General features: G+C 35.9%; 2 protein-coding genes and 1 long non-coding RNA gene across 4 annotated transcripts; 1 reads left to right on the top strand and 2 right to left on the bottom strand.

Moving 5' to 3' along the window:
* Nucleotides 1–501: 501 nt before the first annotated feature.
* cnnm2a (cyclin and CBS domain divalent metal cation transport mediator 2a) lies at nucleotides 502–17,958 on the bottom strand. Of its 2 annotated transcripts, XM_051916810.1 has the most exons (8): nucleotides 15,810–17,957; nucleotides 10,214–10,357; nucleotides 9,372–9,509; nucleotides 9,083–9,252; nucleotides 7,578–7,671; nucleotides 7,126–7,188; nucleotides 5,448–5,626; nucleotides 502–2,849 (listed from the first exon to the last, which is right to left on the bottom strand). In XM_051916810.1, exons 1-8 carry the CDS (start codon nucleotides 17,260–17,262, stop codon nucleotides 2,652–2,654), a joined length of 2,439 nt encoding a protein of 812 aa, XP_051772770.1. In that variant the 5' UTR covers nucleotides 17,263–17,957; the 3' UTR covers nucleotides 502–2,651. The 2 variants fall into 2 exon arrangements, with proteins under 2 accessions (XP_051772770.1, XP_051772771.1); XM_051916811.1 differs by lacking the exon at nucleotides 7,126–7,188 and having other exon boundaries at nucleotides 15,810–17,958.
* LOC127524841 (uncharacterized) lies at nucleotides 7,140–9,076 on the top strand. The gene is made up of 3 exons (XR_007933181.1): nucleotides 7,140–7,285; nucleotides 7,576–7,693; nucleotides 7,783–9,076. It is a non-coding gene; the product is annotated as an uncharacterized LOC127524841 (long non-coding RNA).
* Nucleotides 17,959–20,025: 2,067 nt separating the features above from the next.
* On the bottom strand, nucleotides 20,026–21,565 carry borcs7 (BLOC-1 related complex subunit 7). Its single transcript, XM_051918098.1, has 5 exons — nucleotides 21,391–21,565; nucleotides 21,149–21,211; nucleotides 20,993–21,036; nucleotides 20,678–20,698; nucleotides 20,026–20,595 (listed from the first exon to the last, which is right to left on the bottom strand). Exons 1-5 carry the CDS (start codon nucleotides 21,520–21,522, stop codon nucleotides 20,544–20,546), a joined length of 312 nt encoding a protein of 103 aa, XP_051774058.1. The 5' UTR covers nucleotides 21,523–21,565; the 3' UTR covers nucleotides 20,026–20,543.
* Nucleotides 21,566–22,263: the final 698 nt, after the last annotated feature.

Below are 22,263 nucleotides of genomic sequence, written 5' to 3'. Positions count from 1 at the left end.
ACGCAGGTTTATTGTGCGTAGCTTACGTTCGTTCTCTGAATCACACGTACGCACATTTAAGAATGATCGTAAGATTCTAAAACAACCAACATTTAAAAAATGAGACCCCATAATAGTAATGGAAATTTTGTGCGCACATCAATGTCGATTTTTGTTTTCATGACGCTAAATTAGAAAAAGCACAACATTTCAAGAAAAACAGGTTAACCAGACACCTCAGAAATCAAAAAGGGTCAACTTGACGCGCATCATAATATAAGGGCCGACAATTGAGTCTGCTTGGCTGATTAACATTCATGCCTAATAAATCTACGAATTTTTTATTTTAAAATATTTTAGACAACATTATTCAGAGTACGTATCGTGTCAAACGTTAATTTGCAGCAATTTTGTGGCTGTTTTATTTGCTATCATTAAATTGCATTATATTAGACACACTCACATCTGCCACCATCTGACCAATCTTAAAAACATTAAAATAAATAACCAAATACAAATGCAGGCAGTCATAAAGTTGTCAAACAGTTTTATTATAGCAATTTCCATCTGCATTATATATATATAATATGTATATTTAAATCTGATATAGCATTGTCTGGTTTATATTATGTAAGCATACAATAGTACTCTCTGATTTATGACTGTACAGTATCTCTATACACATTCAAGATTGAAAATAGCAGCAGTGTATGACAGACTCAAACCGCATGTTAGAGCACCACATTTTTTGAAGACATTTCCTCTTTTCTAAGGCAGGCGATCAAATGTGAAAACACTGATCTGACCTGTAGGACATCACCAAATGCTTTAAGTGAAATGAAAGGGCGTTCCTCATTAACACAGTGTGAACAAACTGGAATAAGCAGTCAATGTAACAGAAGAACAGGAATGAAGCCTTTGTTAGTGTTCAACAATCACTACTTCACATCTCAAGCCCCTTAACAGTAGTTATGTTAATCTAACAAACTTATTCTACCTCTCAGCCTCTTATTAAATTCTGATAGTTTACTTTCAGTTATTTTGTCCTACCAGTAAGCTCATTAATTGGTCATGATTGTCCCTGCATAGCTGTTGCACTATTGCACTGAGAGGTTGCTACATAAAACACTTAAGACGTAAATGTCCTGATATCCAGCGGCTTTACACTTCTGACAGAAGCGTCTCAGGAGGTTCTGATTAAAAAAAAAAAAAAAAAAAACAGCGGATAAAAACATCAGCCAGAGAAACGTTCCCCTTTGTGTCAAGAGCGTTAGTGTAATCTTGTCATAATAAAACCAAAATAAATACATTAATGCTGAATTATTTTCCTTTTTCATCTGTTTTAAAATCGATAAATCATTACAAGTACCTCTTTTACAATCCCATGGCATTGAGTCCTACATGAATAGCTTTTTTTCTAAAAATAATAAACGTAAGATAAAAGATCAAATATGGAATCTGAAGATGAGATATAGTTACAGTGTAAGTTCCTGAAATAGTCCTTTACGTGTTTTTTGAAGTCCTAAATGCAGCTAGAAACTATCTGAAGAAAGGTAGTTGTGACGTACAAAATGTTTCTTTTAAAAATGAAGAGTTACATGATTACAACAAAAGCACTGAAAATCAAAAACGTATCGTTAATAAAGAGTGGTCCGACGTACATAAAAATGGAACCAGTCATGAGACGTATACTCTATTCACCTTAAAATAGGTGACGCTGTACCTCAGCGCAATCAGGATTGGCGTAAAAAAATCTCTCTCTCTCTCACTCTATATATATATATATATATATATACTGTATATATATATAGATGAAAAAGGCCCTCATATGTAAACACATCTGATTTCTTTGTACTGCGAATGCTGTACGTAGCACATATGCACGTGACGTGGATTAACCTGGGCAGAAGAAATCACTGAAATCGTTGGTGTTATTTGGCACAGTCCAGGCAAATGCTGTTTTGCCTGCTAATGCGTGTCGTATCCGAGGCTGCCATTTTGTAACAAATTCTTTTGAAGGACCCACAGTTATTCTGCCTGTTATTTGCTGTCCTTGCCAAATGTCTTTGGTCATGAGGCGTCTCAGTTCTGCTGACAGACCGAGATGCATCCTGCTTTTTTTTCGAAAGGCTTAGCGTCATTGATCTCCGTCGAGTGTTTCCAAGCCTCCTGGTCGCTGATATCTCATCGGTGGCTGCATCTGCTCAGGCTTCCTGGGTCGAATGGAAGATTTGGGAGAGCTCTGTGTCGCCCAGGCCCTCGGGGGCCTCTAGATCTCCTTTGTTGACAGTAACCGAGCGCTGTCTAAAGGCACCGTTATTTCTTTGTCCTTCTAGTATCGTGTCTGGTCGAGGTGTGGTGTGGGTCGTCACCTTGCTCCTAAGTGAAAGTGTGTGAGTGCGTATTTCAAGTGTGTTTGTCCTCGAGCGAAAATGATTTTATGGTCCCTGACTGATCCGCTGCCTACAAAAGGTGTTAAGGTCATTAGTGCATGCATTGTGTGGGATATGCGGCCCTTCACATTGTAGTCTTTGCGTATGTTCCCCTTTGAAATCGACCGTGATGAGAGGACTCGTTATGTCAAACTAAAGCTGCCCAGTGTAGGAGAAGGCCTCTCGGGAAAGGCTAATGGAGCCGAGCGCTCTCACGCCATCTCTCTCCGCTGAGGGTGGTTAAATAGCCCCGTCGTTGTGGGCAGTGTGGTTGGGTTTATGTGCGTTGGTGGTCAAAAGAGTGGCCGACTCGTCCAGTGGTCCATCCTGATGCTCGGTGAAAGTCAACTCGATCTTGGTGAACTCGCTGTCCGTGGACTGAGGCGTCTTGTCCATGCGAGACGCCATCAGGGCGTTCTGATATTGCTGGCGGGTCACCTGACAGAGGGGGAATAAGAATTAACGAGCTATAATTATTCTGGTCTATTCTGGACATTTTGTGATGCAGCACTGCTAATACCTGTAATTATTAATACTTGGTTGTATTTTTTTTTTTTCATAGTTTGCTTTGAATAGAAGCGTCATGGAAATTCAAATGGAGATTTTCAGATTCAGATTCAGATTTTTAGAGCCAAATGAATTTCAAATGCACTAAACCATGGATTTTTAAACCAAGTCAGAAGTTGGGCCGGTTGACTTTTTTTTTTTTTTTGTAAAATGTATTTTATTTCTTTTTTTAGATCTGAGTAAGTTAATACGTTTATTATAAAAATAAAATGGGTAACAATTTTTAACACATCTGCCAAATTTAATTTTGTTATTGTTTCATTCAGCTTTCTAAAGATGGCAATGATCAGATTCATCTTTTTATTTTTAATTGTTTTATTTTAATGAAATTATTTGATTCTATTGACGGTTCTAGTTTTTAACAGTGAAAAATAAAAACTAAACCTGCTTATTCTCTCATGTTCTCTCATTCTTTGTGAAATAAGTTCAGAAATCTTTCAGTGGTGAGTTTCTTCTCATTGCGTTTAGCTTGCTCAAGCTATGAAACTGCTTTTGATGGATATTTATTGTAAAAAAAAAAAAATGTAAATAATATGTAAATAAATAAAGAAATAAATGTCAATTCAGGCGTATGTATGTCTTCAGATTATACCATTGTAACATTATTCTAACATTATAGACTCTAATACCTAATAGAAAAAAAATAGTAAACTGTCAACTTAATACCAAGTAAATAATTTCCATAAAGTATATGAATAATTTGCTTTGCTCTAGTACAGGGGTCCCCAAAATGTTTACTGGAAGTACACGCTGTGAGTTTTTACATCAATATTTTAAGAATTTAATAACAAATTTGCATGTTCACGGGTTCTTGGCATGCAGGCAAACAAATACAATATTTAATCTTTTTTGTTGTTTTTTTAATGGGGTTTGAGAACCCCAATTTGGGGAACTCTGCTCTAGTGTAATGACAAAATAAATGGCAATTGTTTAATTTTGGAAATTTGTAACATCACACTTAATATTTTGACACAGTATAAATGAGTCTTTATACAAGAAAATATAGTTGTCTTTATATTTCAGGAAGTGGGATCATCATATTTGGGGGTCCTTGGATTCAAAAAGTTTGATCCTCTGCATTAACCACAAAAGTACCACTGGACTGACGTTTAAGCTGATTGACAGCCTTGGCTTTGGTATAGAAGAGGATTAGGGCCAAGTAATAATAAAAAAATAACACCATATCGAGATTCAAGTCATTATAATGCGAGATTAAACTTGTTAAATTTCGTTGAAATTCGCTGAAAAAAAGTTGAAATTCGTTGAGAATAAGATCATTAAATTTCAAGAATGAAGTCATTGTGTTTTGAGAAAACTTGTTATATTTCGAGAAAAAAGTCAAAATAAAATATCGAGAATAAACACGCATTTGATCAGTGTTCATTGCTGATAGAGGACGTGACAGAGTTAGATTACTTAGTTAAGCTATATTTTAGGCTTTCTTTCGATTATGATTCTCAATTCCAAATTTGCATTTATTTTCTGTGTATTTGTTCGTTCAAGCGCAAGAAGAATAGGCCTATTCGTGCGCTCTCTGTTTGCGTGCTATGCCGCACACCAGACGCTTACATAACACAGACTTTCTCTACATAAGCAGACTTTATAGCCTACACAGGAAGATAAATGTCTATACACACTCATGCAGCCTAGGGTGAAGTCATTATGTTTATCTGCACATAATATGGTTTATTAATAAGGTGTGTATAGAATTTGATCTTTTAATAATAAGAATTTTTCACGTTAAGCATTTTAGAATGTCCAGTTTTCTTGAGAGTACATCGTGCAAATACATTTACATTTTCTACATCGTGCAAATTGTACTGTTTTTTTCTTCTAAAAAGACCCAGCCACTTGAAAATTCTTTTTAAAGTTCATATGCTACTTATTATTTGGCTATAATTAGCTAAAGCTGTATTTCTTTGTTATTGAAAGAAAGCCTAAAATATAGGCCTAGCTTGACTAAGTGATCTAACTCTATCATGTCCTCTAGGATCAGTATGCAATGAATATGACACTGATCGAATGCGTGTTTATTCTCGACATTTTATTTAGACTTTTTTCTCGAAATTTAACAAGTTTTTTTCTCAAAACACAATGACTTCATTCTCAAAATTTAATGATCTTATTCTCAACGAATTTCAACTTTTTTTCTCGAAATTTAACAAGTTTAATCTCGCATTATTATGACTTTAATCTCGAGATGGTGTTATTTTTTTTATTATTGCTTGGCCCTAATCCTCTTCCGTACTTTGGATACAAGCTTCAGCTAAATATAAAAATATAATACGACTGTCAGTTTTAGGCATAATAATAAATGACTGTGGTCAGACAGTAATTTACGAGGCACAAAGTGTCCCAAACTTCATTTGAGGTTCTAGAAGGCTTGAGGAACTTTAAGCAATTCTATGCATTCCAGATAAACTAGTTTGAGTTCAGAAGAGCCATATAAATTCTCAGCAGCATTCAAACCTTGATGTAAAGCAGGTCAGAGGCAGCTCTCACAGAATAGTCCGGCACATAGACCTGCAGGAAGGAGTTGAGCTGGTTGTTACTGCTGCCCAGTGTGGGAGTGACCGCCTCCATCCGGTCACTCCTGTTCAGGGAGTCTGAGTGGTTGAGTCCGAACGGTCGTGGAGGTGACTTATTTTCTGTATAGCAAATAAAGGGTAACATGCAGGTCAGTGGTCAGCTGCTGTGATGTAAACAAACCAAACAAAAGATGCTTGTCTGATGTTCCATTCATTTTTCCATTCATTTCGGATGTCCTGTCTTCTCATGAACTGTGCTGTGGAATGCTTTTGTATGTTTACACACAAAACGCTTCATTTATTTACAATCCATATTTGCAATTTAGCAGCCATTTGATCTTCCTCTGCTAGAAACCCAGTGAGGATTTGCTTATATAGCCTAATAAATCCACTTAAATAAGGTACAACAAACATAAGCCCATGGCTTCTAGCAGTCTTTTGTCACTAACTTTTGTTCTGCTGATAAAAAAATGGATATAATACACTGCATGTTTGCACATTTTTAAACTTTGTCAGAAAGTGACATAATTAAGATTAGAACATCTGCTTAACTCACACGTAATGAAAGTTTTTAATCAAAATAAGATTAGGTTCTCCACTTCTTAAAGAAAAAGTTCAAAGGGTGTCTGTGGGGAAGCAGTACAACAGTCATTACACTGGAATGTATATAATCCCAGGGTCAGATGTCTAACCGTGTGGATTTTTTCAAATTAAGAAAAATATATTAAATATGAAAATGAGTGAAGAAATTACATAAATAGATGCTTGAACACTACCATTCAAAAGTTTGGGGTTGGAAAGATTTTGCTCACAAAGGCTGCATTTATTTAATTAAAAATGCAGTAGAACAGTAATATTGTGAAATATTATCACAATTTAAAATAACCGTTTTCTGTTTGAATATATTTTAAAATGTAAATTATTCCTATGATGGTAAAGCTGAATTTTCAGCAGCCATTACTCCAGTCTTCAGTGTCACATGATCCTTCAGAAATACTTCTAATAGGCTGATTTGGTGCTCAAAAAAAAAAAAAAAAAAAGTATTATTATTATCAATGTTGAAAACAGTTGAGCTGCTTAAAATATCTGTGGAAACAGTGATACTTTTTTCAGGATTCTTTGATTAATAGGAAATTCAAAAGAACAGCATTTTTTTAAAATGGAAATTTAATGCACCTTTGCTGAATACAAGTATTAATTCCTTTAAAAAAATGTTACTTGTCATAAACCTTTAAATGGTAGTGTATATGGATAAAGTTAATGAAAGCTGTTTGTAAAACAGTTTTGATATTTGCAATTTTGCAAAGAGATTTGTCTCAATTGATCTTTTGGATGAATAAAATAAAGGAAACAACAGAAATCTGGAAGCTAAAGAGCAAAACAACAGAACAGACACCATAAAAACATGAATGCTTGTATAAATACACACACAAAAAAAAGAGTTTTTATGAGTCATTTGCTTGTTGGTCTACATTATCATTATCAGACCATTAACATTCACTTTCTCTGTAAAAGATAATGAGGACCTTGAACAGTGAAAACTCATGACGCACCAATCAAATATGTGAAAAAGATGATTCAGAGGAAGGAGTAAAACAGTGAAGAAACTAATGTGGTACCTGGAGATCCTGCCAGCGATTCTGCCCTGCTCACCACGAAGGTTCGAGACAAGGAGAGAGGAACTGGAGAGCAGAAGAAAGAAAAGAGAGAAGGAGGGAAAGACAGAAGGAAATCATGGGGAGGAAAACATGATTTACACAGAATTCAATCAAGAATCAAGTGAGTAATCAATTGCATAGTGTGCATTTGCATAATTTGATTGATTAAAGAGAGTCAGGAGCATGTATTACTAATGCTCAAAGAAATTCAATAATAAATCTAATAGAAAAGAACATCATGCATGATTTGGTAGAAAGAGTTGTATGAAATAAAGATATCAGCCATACGAAAGTGTGTAAAAACTTCAGAGGTGACATTCTCTTTCTTTCATGACCAAAGATCATATATTTTCATTAAAGTCCTGACATCTAGAGAGGTATGTGCAATAAGTGAGACTATCCATTGTTCAGACCTGGTGAGGAGGTTAGAGCCAGCACTCCATAATACGAGAAGGCACCAGCTTCAAACTTCATCCCCTCCTTTCCAGCCTCAACCTCCACCTTCCCCTGTGGGCCAACAGAGATACAGGTTGTAAATGTAAACAGATTTAAACTATTTTAGTTCATTTTCAGTACTGAATCAAATAAATATTGGAATTTTTTCTTTTTTTTTTCCAGAAAGGTTCTTACTGATTGGCTGAAATGATGTTTGTGATGTTGCCTAGAATTCGTCAAAATAAACCCCCGATATACTTCAAACGAAATCGAAGATCGAACTGGTGTTAACAAAATCAGGACAAAACGAAGGTCATGCTACCATAAGTAAAAACACGAATACACCAGAGAGCCCCAAAGCGCTTTTCTGAAGCTAGCGTATTTTTCCAATTGTTTTCAATGGGAGCACCGGATTTTTAAAACGCCAGGAGCGTAAAGAGGCACTGAGCGTCTATTTCACGCTGAAGCGTTCAGCGTTTTTTACCGGTCGCTGAGTGTTGAAGAATGTTCAACTTTGGGTAAAACGCAGCGCTCTTCACTGTCACTTTGTACCCAGCCATCCAATCACACTGAAGGAGGGGCGGGACAAATACAACACCGACCAACCGCCACATTCTGCTTGTACAACGTCAACAGATGACAACAACTAGCATAAAAAAGGAACAAAATAATTTAAAACAAGAGCCAGAGAAAATCCTTTACATCGTATCGACATTTTTATATAGAAACAGTGCATAAACAAACTATATGTGAAATGAGATACTAGTAACACTCCCGTGGATATTCAAAGCGAACAGTGAGAGTCTCAACTGAAAAAAAAAAAAAACGCTGTGCTACCGAAGCACTCTCAAGTGCCCACAGCTAGGCGTTTTCAGCTGGCTAAAAAACGCTTTGGTGGACACACGGCCTTATAGTAGAAAATGAAGTTGTAATTCTAAGAGAAAGAGACACTGACACTGTTTTTTTTTTTTTCATGTTTAATACTGTAAAGCTGCTTGCTTTTAAACAATCTATTGTATAAAGTGCTATATAAATAGACGTGACGTGACTTTACTGGATTGCTGAATTGCAGAGCTCATGCAAACACATCCACGTTGCTATCAGATGCTTTCTTAACTGTTGTTTTCTCACCACTGAGATTTATGTTGTGTTTGTTTTTGAAAGCAAAGCACACAGCACATATTTACATATTCATCTAAACGCCGCTCTCAGCAGTGTGGGCAGTGTCAGGATGTTCACTACAGTATACCGCTTGTCACGTATTTCAAACTCGAAAAAGAACTTTGCTATGAGTATATCAGGACCTTTAGAAGGCCATCAACCCTTTGCAAACCTTTGGTAGGCAGCTCACTAGGTTCAGAGCTTCAAAGGTTGTAATCCTGTAAAGGCCATGACATTGTTCATAGCTCAAGGTCTGCAAAGGTTGTGACCTTTCGCTCAATCAGAACTCATAACATTGAGATACAGCTGAGAATGTTCTGACCTGCAAGATGAGGATGAAGTAGTCCACAGGCTTGTTGCGGTGAAAGAGGTAGTGCTCTGACATTTTCTTGTTCTTGTCATCATATTTGAGCTCCTGGATGACGTTAGGATGTTTCAGCAAGCGCAGGAGGATTTTCTCTGACATTTGAGCTGCACTAAAGGACTCTACCTCTGGGGGAGAAGAAAAAAACAGGGTTTAACAATGCTTTATGAGTTTGTGGGATTTTTTCTGATTATTTTTATGATTATGAATGCAGAGACACATGTAGTTACATGCTGGACATCAGTACCAGTTGCCAGGAAACGCAGTGTAGCCAAAAGAAGCTGCGGAGATATTTTCACCCTCAACTCGTTATCTGTGGGTTTGAAAGCAGAGAAATCCTGTTTCTTATCCCTGTGAGCTATCTTCTTTTTCGTCTTGTTGTCAGCTGTCATTGGGAATAACAGAAGGACATGGTTAGATGGTTTACATGCATTGTGAGATCTAAATAAATGAAAAAGGTAGAGCATAGCACCAGTAACACCAAGGTTATGGGTTTTAATTCCCAGGATGTGGATGTAAAGATAATATGCATAGGGGAAAAATATTTTAAATATCTAGTTTAAAACACTTGTGCCAAGTTCTCAGAAACAGTGTTTGTATTGATGTTGATTCAAGTGGTTTTGAATACATTTTATTCCATTTTCAAGTAAAGGTTCAGTGTCATGTGGTGCAACCATCAAGTAAAAAGTAATTTTCTTTTAAAGTATGATGGAACACATCTTAATATTTACAATAATCATAAATTATCAACAAATATTAGGTTTTAGGGAGTCACAACTTGCTTTGTGATTAAAAAAAAAAAAAGTCGAATTATCTGATATTTTAAGAGACTTATTGACATTTGACCTGACATTTTTTACTTTATCCCCAGCTAAAAAATATATATCAAAATTAATTTTAATAAAGAAATTAAAAGCATGCTCATCAAAGAAGAGGTGGATTCAAGTAATTTTATGTATGAATTGCATTTTAAATGTTTTGTTTTTTTTAAATTGAATGAGTGTCAAGTTATTGACTCATTGGTTGAATAAATAGAATTTTAAAAAAAGTGTCTGCTTGGTTTGTAAAAAAAAAAAAAACGTTACTCACTGTATAAGTCTGTCTCATCAAGAATCTCAGATTTGATAATTTCCTCAATGACGTCCTCTAGCGTGACGATGCCCAGAACTTCATAGAATGGGTCACCCTCTCCTTCATTATTCACTCTTTGGACAATGGCCAGATGGGATTTACCTGCCAGGGCAAAAACAAAATACAGTTACACTATGAGGTCATGAGGTATCTCTCTTCAGACCATATCAAACATGGTGGTCCCCCTGAACCCTCTACAACCATAAATGCACTAAAACCCATAGAATCTCAGTTCTGTTGGTTTATGATTAAAATATGCCACGCATGCTTACCAAAATCTATGAGAGAGTTATTATTTATACAATTATGTTATATTAGTTATACAATTGTGACTATTCAAACAAGAGGTTCTTGGAGTCAGACAAGGATCTGTCACGTTTTCTTAGCAAATCTCTCATGGTTCCACATCTGTTTTCCCAGGACCTCCTCAATAAGCTGCTTAAAAAATTCCTGCCCAGCACTGTCAACCAAAATGTTAAAGAAAATTCTTTTCCTGTTTCTCAGCTAGTGATCATTTAAAAGGAATTTTCCGGAGCCAGAGCTAATATTAGATCTGAAATGAAGTTTCCATTCCACTTGGGCGATGCTCTCACCGGCGTGACAGTGTAGCAATCCATTATGTAGGGTGTCTGTATAAAACTTTTCCATAAATACCAGTGTATACCCGAAAAAGAAAAAGAAAAAGAAAAAAAAGAGGTTTCTTTAAAAAGTACTGGGTGGCAGAGAGACCCGAGTTAATGACTGACCGATCTTGGTCTGATCTTGTTCAGGCCTGTTGGAATCAGTAAGCACCAACACTTGCCTGAGGAAATGTAGGCTTATTTCCATTTAAAACCAGCATGACTTTTAAAACAAAATAAGATTATTTTGTAAATAAAAAAACTGTTTAACAGCCCCTCTTTGTTACAGTCTAAACTGAGTTGGTCTTCAGAGGACGCCCACATCTCTCACCCCGATCTATCTGATCTTAGGAGAGTTTTAGACAGTCACTCCTCAACACATGAACCAAAAAAGACACAATAAATGATCTTTCATCAGTTCAGTACAGTTACAGCCAAACTGAGAACACAAGTAGGTCCTATATCCAAAGAATCTAGAGAAGAAGAGCCATTGTTTAGAGTTTCCAAGAAATGCCCACACAGTCTCACAGAGGCTTTAACAGCAAATAATAGGAAGTCTAACTATTTAATTTTGACCATTTTGAGAAGTGTATTCAAATAGCATAATGTTCTTTCACCTTTCTAGTTTTTATGAGCTCCGACTGGTGCACTTGTGTTCTGAATTATGCTGACAAAATTTTAGCGTTGATATGATTTTTTTAATGTTTTTGAAATAAGTCTCTTACGCTCACCAAGGCTGCATTTATTTGAGCAAAAATACAGCAAAAACAGTAATGTTGTGAAATTTATAACTGTTTTCTATTTGAATATAATTTTAATTTTTTCCTGCGATGACAAAGCTGAATTTTCAGCAGTCATTACTCCAGTCTTCAGTGTCACGTGATCCTTCTGAAATTATTCTAATATGTTGATACAATTCTACCATAGTTCCCGGTCCCAAGGCATAAGAATATGACCTCTTACATGTGAGAATAAGACACTTCCTTTCTAAGCTTGAGACATGGCTGTCGATCATAAAACATTCTTTCCCAAAAATAAATAAATAAAAACCTCTAAGATAAATTGATGGAGTGCTTAAACATTTTAGATCAAGTAAACAGAACTTGATGGCTCCAAATGAACACATGGTTTCTAGTCAACACATACAGACACTTTTTGTACATTCCCACCTTATTTATGGAATGAGGTTTTGCCTTAGATATTTTCCATAATGGAATTTCCCTATAAATAGTTGGTGGGACTGTGGGTGGCATGCCTGTGATGCTTCACTGGAACATCTTACAAATATCACAGGCACTTATCAAGGCAATGTTCCTTTTTATATAGTCCTTTTTTAAACAGTACAATGACTGTAAATGTAGATTCCCAAGGAAAAGACTTACGTCAGTCTTAATAATATTTCACCCCGGAAATGGACATTTTAGTGCAGTAAGTTCACCCTCAGTGCTTCTCCTTAATGGCAGGCCTATGACTCACAGCATCATAATTTGCATAATGGTGCGTGCACAGTTATTTCAAACACAAAATCTGATCAACATTTGATTACTCAATTACAAAGAATCTCCTCAGACCTCCTCAGATATTTAAGCTATCTGACAAGACTGAACACTTCAGTGCTCATAAACATGTTAATAAACACTTTGATTAAACTGTTAAAAAACATCACTTAATCTATACCTGAGACTTTTAAAGCCAAAAATTCTCATTTAACTGAGATAATTACCTGAGAATCAGAAATTGGTCAAAGTGAACACTACTGAGGGTAGATTTAAGCAATCATTACAACCTATAATAACATTATTATTAAAATGTGTCCTACAGAATAAGGAGATTTGTAGATTAATGCTCTTGTAAAATGGCAACAAAAAATGAATATAAATTAAAAGTGATTTAGTCATTTTGCTTAATTTTAATAATTAATTTTGCTTACACTAGCCTTCAGTGTAACATGATCCTTCAGAAATCATTCTAATATGAACATTTCAAATATTCAATGTTGAAAACAGTGTTGCTCAATATTTTTGGTGGAAACCATGAAACATTTTTTCAGGACTCTTTGATGAATAGAACAGCATTTATTTGATCAACTTAATGTGTCCTTGCTGAAAATTATTCATTTCTTTAAATAATAATAATAATAATATCTTAATGGCTTTTGAATGGTATTTTTATTTTATTCAACATGTAATATATTTTATCAAATAATATACATAATATAATATATAATAAATGTTTAAATATATAGACTAGTTGGTGTCCAGTCGTTTTTCCTCTCATGGACGTTTTCCTGCATCGGTTTACTGCTCAGTTGTAACTGTAACAACAATGCATAAATCTTAAAAGAGCCTTTACTGGAAACTAGTGGCTTCATCTTGTTTACAACACGATTTATGTTTTAGTCTGCCAAATGTGTGTTGTATTGTCAACATAAACATCAATTAACCCTGTGAATTCCTGACCCTGCTTACAGGATTACACATTCCAACCCCACAACATTTTGAACGCAAATACCTCTCATTCCTGAGAAGAGTCATTTTATAAGACTTCGAGCAAAAAAGCCACAATCAAAGCTGTTTACATAACAAACAACAACGTGAAATCAAGCAATAAAGTGCATCAGAGTATAAAATGCTACAACAGCCAGATATAAATAGCCTGGAAATTAAAATATTTAACAAACAGCTACAGTACAGACGCATAAGATCCGAGAGGAACCTAGAATAAGGATATAAATAATACATATAGATATAGAGTATCAGAATCCAGCAGCTTCATGGTCACTTGCCCTTTGACACATCAGGTGACAACATGCTTTCGCCATAACAGCATATCACTACTTTTGTGTTGAGTAAACACGGTTTGAAAGCTATGTCGAGTCACAACAAAGAAATGGAGAGAAAGGCTTACGTGGGTGATACGGAGTCCTTTACACAGGAGATGTGGGGGCTTCTAAGACAGGCTTTGTTGATGGACTCAAGCTCGACACTGTACTACACATACCTCAATTGTTGCCCAAATCTGTTTAAGTCCATTTCCTGTTCAGCCACAATTTGTGGAATGTCAGGCCACGGTCCTACTATGGTCTGTGTCCACAACTGGGTGACAGCATGTTTAAAAATTACACCATCGAACGGCACTTGCATCGAAATTTGAACTTACATTGAACCAACTGATTAAACCTATTAAGACAGACGTTTTCTTTGAGAAAATAATTCACTGGTTTAGACGTCATGTTCTGATTGCTCAGGGTAATGAGTGAAAATCACAAGCTAGAGTGATTACTCAGTGCCTGTTGAAGGAATGATTCCCTGAACAGCAATCGTAAAACAGCTTTATGAGATGACTGTGTTGTAAAATGAAAGCTTAGGCCTGATCAGACTACAGTCTTTTAATGAACTCCAAAGATCAATGTGATATCGGAGTCAGAGACAGGTTTGGAAGTTTAATGAACTCCTCTTGAACCGTCTTCATTGAATCCCATACCTCAGAGAGAACAGATCATCTCATCAACAGGTGCCATCCTCAAGTAACATTTTACATTACAACCAATAATAACACTGATGCTGAGCAATGAAATCAAACACTTCCATTAGCTCTCTGTTTTGTATGTTACTTTAGAGCAGTGGTTAAAACCTTTACAATCCCAGGGACTCTTAAAGCCAGGCTTCATAATAACTGTCATTAAGAAATTAACTAGCATTACCACAATTATAAAATGCTTAACAAAGAATTAGTTAGGAAGTTAGAAATTAGGGTAACACTATAGTTTATAGGGTCCAATTCTCACTATAAACTAGTTGCTTATTAGCATGCATATTACAAGGATACTGGTTGTTTATTAGTACTTATAAAGCAGATATTAATGCCTTAATCTGCATGACAATATTCTACATCCCTTAATCCTACCCAATAACCAAACTTAACTATTAATAAGCAGTAATTAGGAGTTTATTGAAGCAAAAGTCATAGTTAATAGTCAGTTAACAGAGAGAATTGGACCCTAAACTAAAGTGTGACCAAAATTAGTTAGTTAGGAATACTATGAACATGATTTTGAAATGTTTTAATTCATATTAATTTATTTTTTAAAGTGAAAAGAGGTTCATCTCGCACAATCGAACGGTCACCCTAGCACAGTTGGCCAAATATCTTAGAGACTTTATGTGATGATATGTAAAATATATATATGTTACCGGCAATGTGTGAAAATCAGGTATTGTAATCCTAGGGAATATATAGAATGCATGAAGTTTGTAGGTAAAGTATGAAATGTCTGGTTTTTGTGATTATGTTGCATACTTTTCCTAAGCATTCTATACATTACCTAGGTACAGAATGACAAGCCGGCTGGCCCTTTGGCATTGTATAGAATGCCTAGGAAATGTGTGAAATATAAACCATTTCATACTTTGCCTACAAACTTCAGGAATTCTATATATTCCTTATGCATTCTATACAATGCCGGATTTCACACATTGCTGGTAACATCTACACTGATCAGTGGTAACAAAAAAATAAATAATAAAGGTACGGTTCTTTTTTTTTAATGGTTTTGTCAGCCATCTCACACTGTTATGACTTCTATTTCCTAGAGTCTCTAACATGTAATCTAACTTTAGTGGTAACTGAAAGTTTGAAAATGCTGTTGAAATGTAAATTTACACATAAAAAAAAATACATACTTTTATTATAATATAGATTAATTATTCAACATGTATTTAAAGATGTAGCTTTAAAATAAAACAATGAAATTATATACACATCCTTACCTTTTATAAACCCCTTGAGCATATTTTATTATATAGTTGAATTCTTTAACAATTAAATTAAGGGTGTAGCTTTTAAAAACAATGCAACTGTATACAACTTTACTTTTTTTAACTCCTATAGCATAACTGTATTATTATATAGCTGCATATTTAAAACAACTTTACCTTTTTTAAACTCCTCGAGCATGGCATCCAGCTTTGTATCATTGAAGACAAAATGCAGAGGGTGGCTGTAGAACTTGGTGATGGTTTTCAACGGCGTGCAGTCATCTGGATCCACAAAGGCCAGGTCCTTGACAAACAGCAGGTCCACAATATGACACCTCTCGCCCTCATATACAGGTATGCGCGTGTAGCCGCTCTCCATGATCTCAGACATGGTGTTGAAGTCCAGGATGGCATCACCCGCAATCATGAAGCAGTCTCGCAAAGGCGTCATGACATCCTCCACAGTTTTAGTCCTGAGCTCCAAAGCACCCTGGATGATGTTGAGCTCCTCTTTCACCAGGTCATTATACGGATCGGTCACCCTGAGCATCTCCAGCAGCTTCTCCCTGTTGTACACAGTGCCTATCTCCTGCCCCAGCACGTGGTCCAGGAGTTTACTGACGGGATAGGATGCAGGGAAAGTGAGGATCATGAAGAATTTAGTCAGGAATATTGTGTTTGCGCCCACGGCGAGCCCATGCCTGGAGCAGATGGCTTGTGGCACTATTTCTCCGAATATAACGATGCCTATAGTGGACACCACCACAGCGATCAGCCCCGATCCTGCGATGTCATCGAGCAGAATGGTCAAAGTGGTATTGACCAGAACATTTCCTAAGAGCAAAGAGCACAGAAGGTAGTTTCCTTGGCTTCGGACTGGCTCGATTTTCTTCGCGTAATTCTTCTCCTTCTCAGTCCCGCAGTTTTGGACAATCCGGAGCTCCATGGGATCCAGCGCCATCAGTCCCAGATTCAGCCCGCTGAACATGCCGGACAAACACAACAACATGGCAATAAAAATAACCTGCAGCCAGAAAGGCAGCAGGAACTTTTTCTCCTCCACCACGAGCACTTTCGTGTCATGCCCGTCGTGATAGATCCAGGTGTTCTCGGACCACGAGTCCTGCGCGCCAGGTGTTGTGGTGGCGATGCACAGGTAATACAATTTACTCTTCTCTGTTTTTCGCAGAGGCTTCACCTCTAATTCAATAATACCAGATGTCTTTCTGTTTACCTCAACGTTAGGAAGGATGATGATATCGGAGGATCGGATGCCGCAGGGATGCGAGGCAGGTGCGTCTCCGGGGCTCTGGCTCTCCGCAGGTGCGCTGCTGCTGCGGTGTTCCGTGAAGGCGAGTTTGGACCACGTCTCGTTGTTTATGTTTTGCCCATAGACCCTTAACCTGACACGAGATCGCTCGCTGACGCGCAAAATGCCTCCGTCCATAAATGACACCTCGTTGGTGTCCTCGAGCCGGAGGCCAATGATGACAGTCTCTTCTGGCGCGTCTTTGCCATCAACGCTACTGATCAGACAACTGCTGACAATTAAGAATATAACAGTCAATGATCTAGCCCGGTTCAGCGCCGCCATATTAGAAGTGGGCACTGCGGTCCATTGCTCTGCCATGTTGACAATGGGCAGACTTCAGTCAATGAATGTAGGATGCCACGGTCAGAGGGAATCCGCGTCCGCCTTCATCCTCTCTATAGCCGTCCTGACATCAAGCAACAAGGCCGGCATTACTCACCGCGTATCGCTGCCTCTCTGCACCACGATGACACACCAGCACGCTCTATGTGAACTGCTGTGAGTACAGATACCTAATGACGGACGTTGGTTTTGACCAGTCCGGTAGCGTATGCAAATTGAGCCCGGCCGCATCCAATGATATCGCGCGAGATATCGGCGGAGAGGCGGTGCTATCGGCCTTAAACCCGGTAGTGGGTGTTTCCAAAGGCCAATCAGCGGGTAAAATGAGCAGTACCTAAAAGGTGGGAGTGGTCGCCGGCGGCCAACGGTATCTTACCATTGAAACTACTGGCCAATGCATCGCATTAACCCATTGAAATTTCGAGGTTAATTCTGAAAAAAGAGAAAGGAAAAAAAAAAAAAATCAATATGACTGTTTTAGTAGGGTAAATCATAGCCTGCGTGAGGAAATGTACAATAAAATAACGGAGCAAAATAAAAAGATTTGCTTTCTATTTGCTTGTAAGCGCGTGTGCGTCTCTGCCAGATAAACAAACTCGTAACGCCTTCTTCATGTGTTACGTCACATTCCACAAGACGTCAGGAAAAGTCTGTTTTTGATTCCCGCACAGAACCACTCAATTCAACAAAAAAGCAAACACTTTGATGTTTCAGAAAATGAAAAAAAAAAAAAAAAAAAAAATATATATATATATATATATATATATATTTAAGATTGAGATTTTTTAATTGCCTTTATTCTGTCACGTTTTTAAAGACTTCAAATTGGATATGACCAAACAATATATTTTACATATATCTATATAGCTATATTTAGAACTACATGATATTCATATAATGTATATGTGAAAAACAAATTAAATCCCTTATTTTGACTATTTAATTTTTAAGTATTTTAATACGTTTATTCACAAAATGAAAATAGCACAAAAAGTCTTTGCAATCTCAAGATGTATATGGAAACCCTTTCAAATATGACAAAACTGAGCCAGTAAACTGAACTAAAACAGTACAAATGTAAAACTGCTAAATGTATAGGTCATGGCAAATATACATTTTGTTTGCGATCTTAACCAAAAATTGGTGCACCTCTGAAATGTTGTTATTTCCATCGAGAGGTGCATCAATTTTTGGTCAAGATCTTGTATTGACAATACAAGTGTCAAGCACTCTGTAAAGTCTCCTCCAGCACATCCCAAAGACTTTCAATAAATTTAAGGTCTTCATTTAGGGGTGCCAGTTCATGTGTGAAAATGATTCTTCATGCTTTCTGAACCATTCTTTCACAATTTGAGCCTGGTGAATCTTGACATTGTCATCCTGGAATATGGCCACGATATGTCTTCCTACATGGTTGTTTAAGAAATGAAAAGCTACACAATTAGGGTTAGAAGAACTATTGCCAAACATATAACATGCTAGAAAAATAATAATCACTGCAGTAATAATGATCCAATCACTGACTCTTAAGCATTTGCCTATTTAAATCCAAACAGCAACTTTTTTTTTTTTTTGGCTGGGTAGTGTATATAGACAATACAATATTAAAAAGCGATATCATAACATGTTGTCTTCATTTATAATAGGGTCATTGCATCCTTGTAGTCACTGCAAACCTGTAATCTTCCTATTTATTTGCTCTATATGGTAATGTGTTTGGCTGCTGTTTTACCTATAGAGGGAGCCAAAACCATAATAATAACACATACTGACTACTAATCGACTGTCCTCCTTTTTCAAAATCAGCATCACTTGTACATAAATGTGTCAAACTGGGCAATGTAAAATGTGCAAGAGGATGTTGCAGCTTTGAAGGGCATAACATGAATACAACCACGCTTAGCTCTGTAAATATTTATAGTTTGCCTTATTATATAGTCCATTAATGTCATATTTAGAATGAATTTTTTTTTTTAGTGATAAATTAAATAATAAAGATAAAACTTAAATGGCATTCTTAAATGAGGGATTATCATTGTGTGAGAAAGCACTCAATGTTGCTTTGAACGATTTCTATGGACATTCCACATAAATCAATGTAAAGAATATTTTGTATATATTAGGTCATAAGACTATCCTTTTGAAAACCACATCCTAGTAATGACTAAATCCAGACTTGCTTTTACACAAGCTCTTGGCAGGTTGCGAGACTACATTACTATAGACCTTGGTTACTGATAAGTTGAACTATGGGAGGTACAAAACATTCTTTCCAGTTCAAGGTCTTCCATGATCCTGAGTATGAATGGGCAGATGTGCAAAGTGCAAGACCATTTAGCAAGCACTTAAAATTAATTTGTATTTATTATAGCTGTTTATATTGCATAACTAACTATATTTTTCTCAACATTTTCAAATGTTTTTATTTTCTTGAATTACTTATTTTATTAAAAAGTTATGTAACTGTCAACAAATTATAAATGCAATTGTTACAATACAATTTTGAAATCGGTATAGTCTTTGATCCTCAGTTATATTTTGACTGAAATGTAAAAAATATATGCACAACTCTTGCAGAAACAAGTCAAAACTTTGTTGAAGTAGACAGTTATGCTCAAGGCCTCGCTCTAGGACATCCATCTGCTTGCCCTTGCAGAGGAGCTGCTGATATGTGGGATAAACCTTATCATTTACCCTGTGTTGGACTTTCAACAAAGGACACATTTCATCCATTTGCCATAGTTTTCCACATACATTTAATAAAGTTGCTCCAAGCTTACACACACACAAAATAATAATTAGCAAAATGTGCAGAAACAATTATTTGTGGCATTTTATAGAAAAATATTCAAGTTTAGCACAACAATAACACCATAAACCAAGACGTAAATAAAGAAAATACAATTTGTACAGCTGGTGCACAATGAATTCAAGACCTAAAAGTCTAAAAGCAAATGTTCTTACACAAATCTATGCTTAAAAAGATGAGACAAAAACAGTTCATATTGTTTTGACATATATGAAGACAAATACGAATACTGGAAATAGTCTCTCACAGAGAAGCCTTCACTTGAAGGTCTTATGCATGCTTTGCAAAAGCAACCAGAAGCAAACTGAAGAGAAGAGAAGGATGATGACCTTTGCATGAAATGAGCCATCATCTGCAATCTCAAATAATGATGTGATTTACTGTTAAAAAAAAATCAATGAAAAACTAGAGTAGTCTATATCCACAGCATGATGTTAGAATAGCTACATTATTTCATCAAGTGTCTCAGCTGGTCCTGCAGGTTTTTGGAGTGTTCTACACTGTGAAAGACATTAAAGATGAAGAGTTATTGAATGTAATTTTTTTTATATACATTTTAATGATGTAAATATTATGACTTACTTCTTTTGAATGGCCTCTTGCCTGGATTTAAAAGGTAAAGAAATATATTAGACAGACTATCTACTTTTATTTAGGAATTCATTTTGGGACTTACGAAAAGACCAAAAAGGTTTTAAAAAAAGTTCATACAGAGGTATTTGCTTACTCGTTTTATACTTGTTTACAAAACTAATTCAATTATTTTAAGCATTTACAGCCTTAGGATCTAAAGGTTTTTAAAATCACGAGCTACATGAGTGAGTGTGTCCAAACATTTGACTGGTAGTTTACAAGATGTTAATGTATATAAATACAGTAGGCTATACTCATACTTACTGATATTGCAAGTGGGTCGTTATAATAGACATTTTCCGTAGACTCTGTGAAAATAAAGATAATTGGAGAAGTTAAACCTGCTTTATTAAAGATGAAACAGGCTTACGACTATTAATCAAAATAATAATAAAATAATTATGCCTTTATATCACTTACATCTTCAGAATGCAGAATGGCATCTTCTTGAATTACCATATTTCTCGCTGCCTGACTGAGTAGCTGTAAAGTAGAAGAGACCAATGTATATATTTTATTTTTATCAATTGCATTAATATGCTGTCCAAAAATGCTGTCTAGGCAGCGTAATAAGTTTTGAGGCGCGTCTCCGGTGTTTATTGCTATAAGAAGGAAACAGTTACACAAACAATATCGCGTTAGAAAACGTTTCGTATATTTACTTCTTGGCTCCGGGATCCTTTCAACACTTGACGGGTTAGAGCGATCACATCTCCACTGCAAGAAGTCACTTTATCAGACAATAAACCTTTAACAGATTGACCGAAACGCGACTGCGTCTCGGTGGAAGCCATTACTGTTTACTACGGCACCAGGAGAGGGACAATTTAAAATGACACGCGAATGATGTCTTGATGAGAGGATAAGGAAGGTTTTAGTTACTGTGAAAAATATATATCTAAAAAGAAAGCTCTTCAGATTCGGTCACATAAAGTCAAGCTAAGTCACAGTTTATTTGGCACATTTAATTTTGTGTTCTGAAACCTATAAAATATAAACAATTAGGCCTATTTAATAGGCTACTCAATTTTACTCGATTTATTGTAAGACAAAAATGCAAATTATCCATTCATATATTACATTTATAAACCAACTAATATATATTTTATTTATTTTTATTTTAGTTTTTAACTAAATATTTATTTTAGTTATTAACTAAAATAGTTATTCACTTTGTCTATGTGATTTTAATGTTTATTTAATGTTATTGCCTAATGTTTTTATGTAATTATTTCAAGAAAATAGCAAAAACCACACAAAACAAGTGTAATCTGTGTAAAAATTGAAAACCCTATACACAATTAACAGAAAAAAAGACATCTTCAAGACAAGTTCATATAAAGTTTAGTTTGATCTATGTTAGTGATCATCATTTTTTAAGGTTAAGCACCTCTTCCTCTGACCATATACTGAAAAAGTCAATTTAAAAAAGAGGTTCAAGTCCAATTTTGTACCCTATATTGTAGAAAGTGGCATTTATCAAATGCACAGTATTAAATAATGCAGAAGTAATCAAATGCTATTTCTGCAAGCTC

The sequence above is a fragment of the Ctenopharyngodon idella genome, chromosome 13 (assembly GCF_019924925.1).
Source record: "Ctenopharyngodon idella isolate HZGC_01 chromosome 13, HZGC01, whole genome shotgun sequence".
Classification (NCBI taxonomy): Eukaryota; Metazoa; Chordata; class Actinopteri; order Cypriniformes; family Xenocyprididae; genus Ctenopharyngodon; species Ctenopharyngodon idella.
This window is presented reverse-complemented; position numbering and strand designations above follow the sequence as displayed.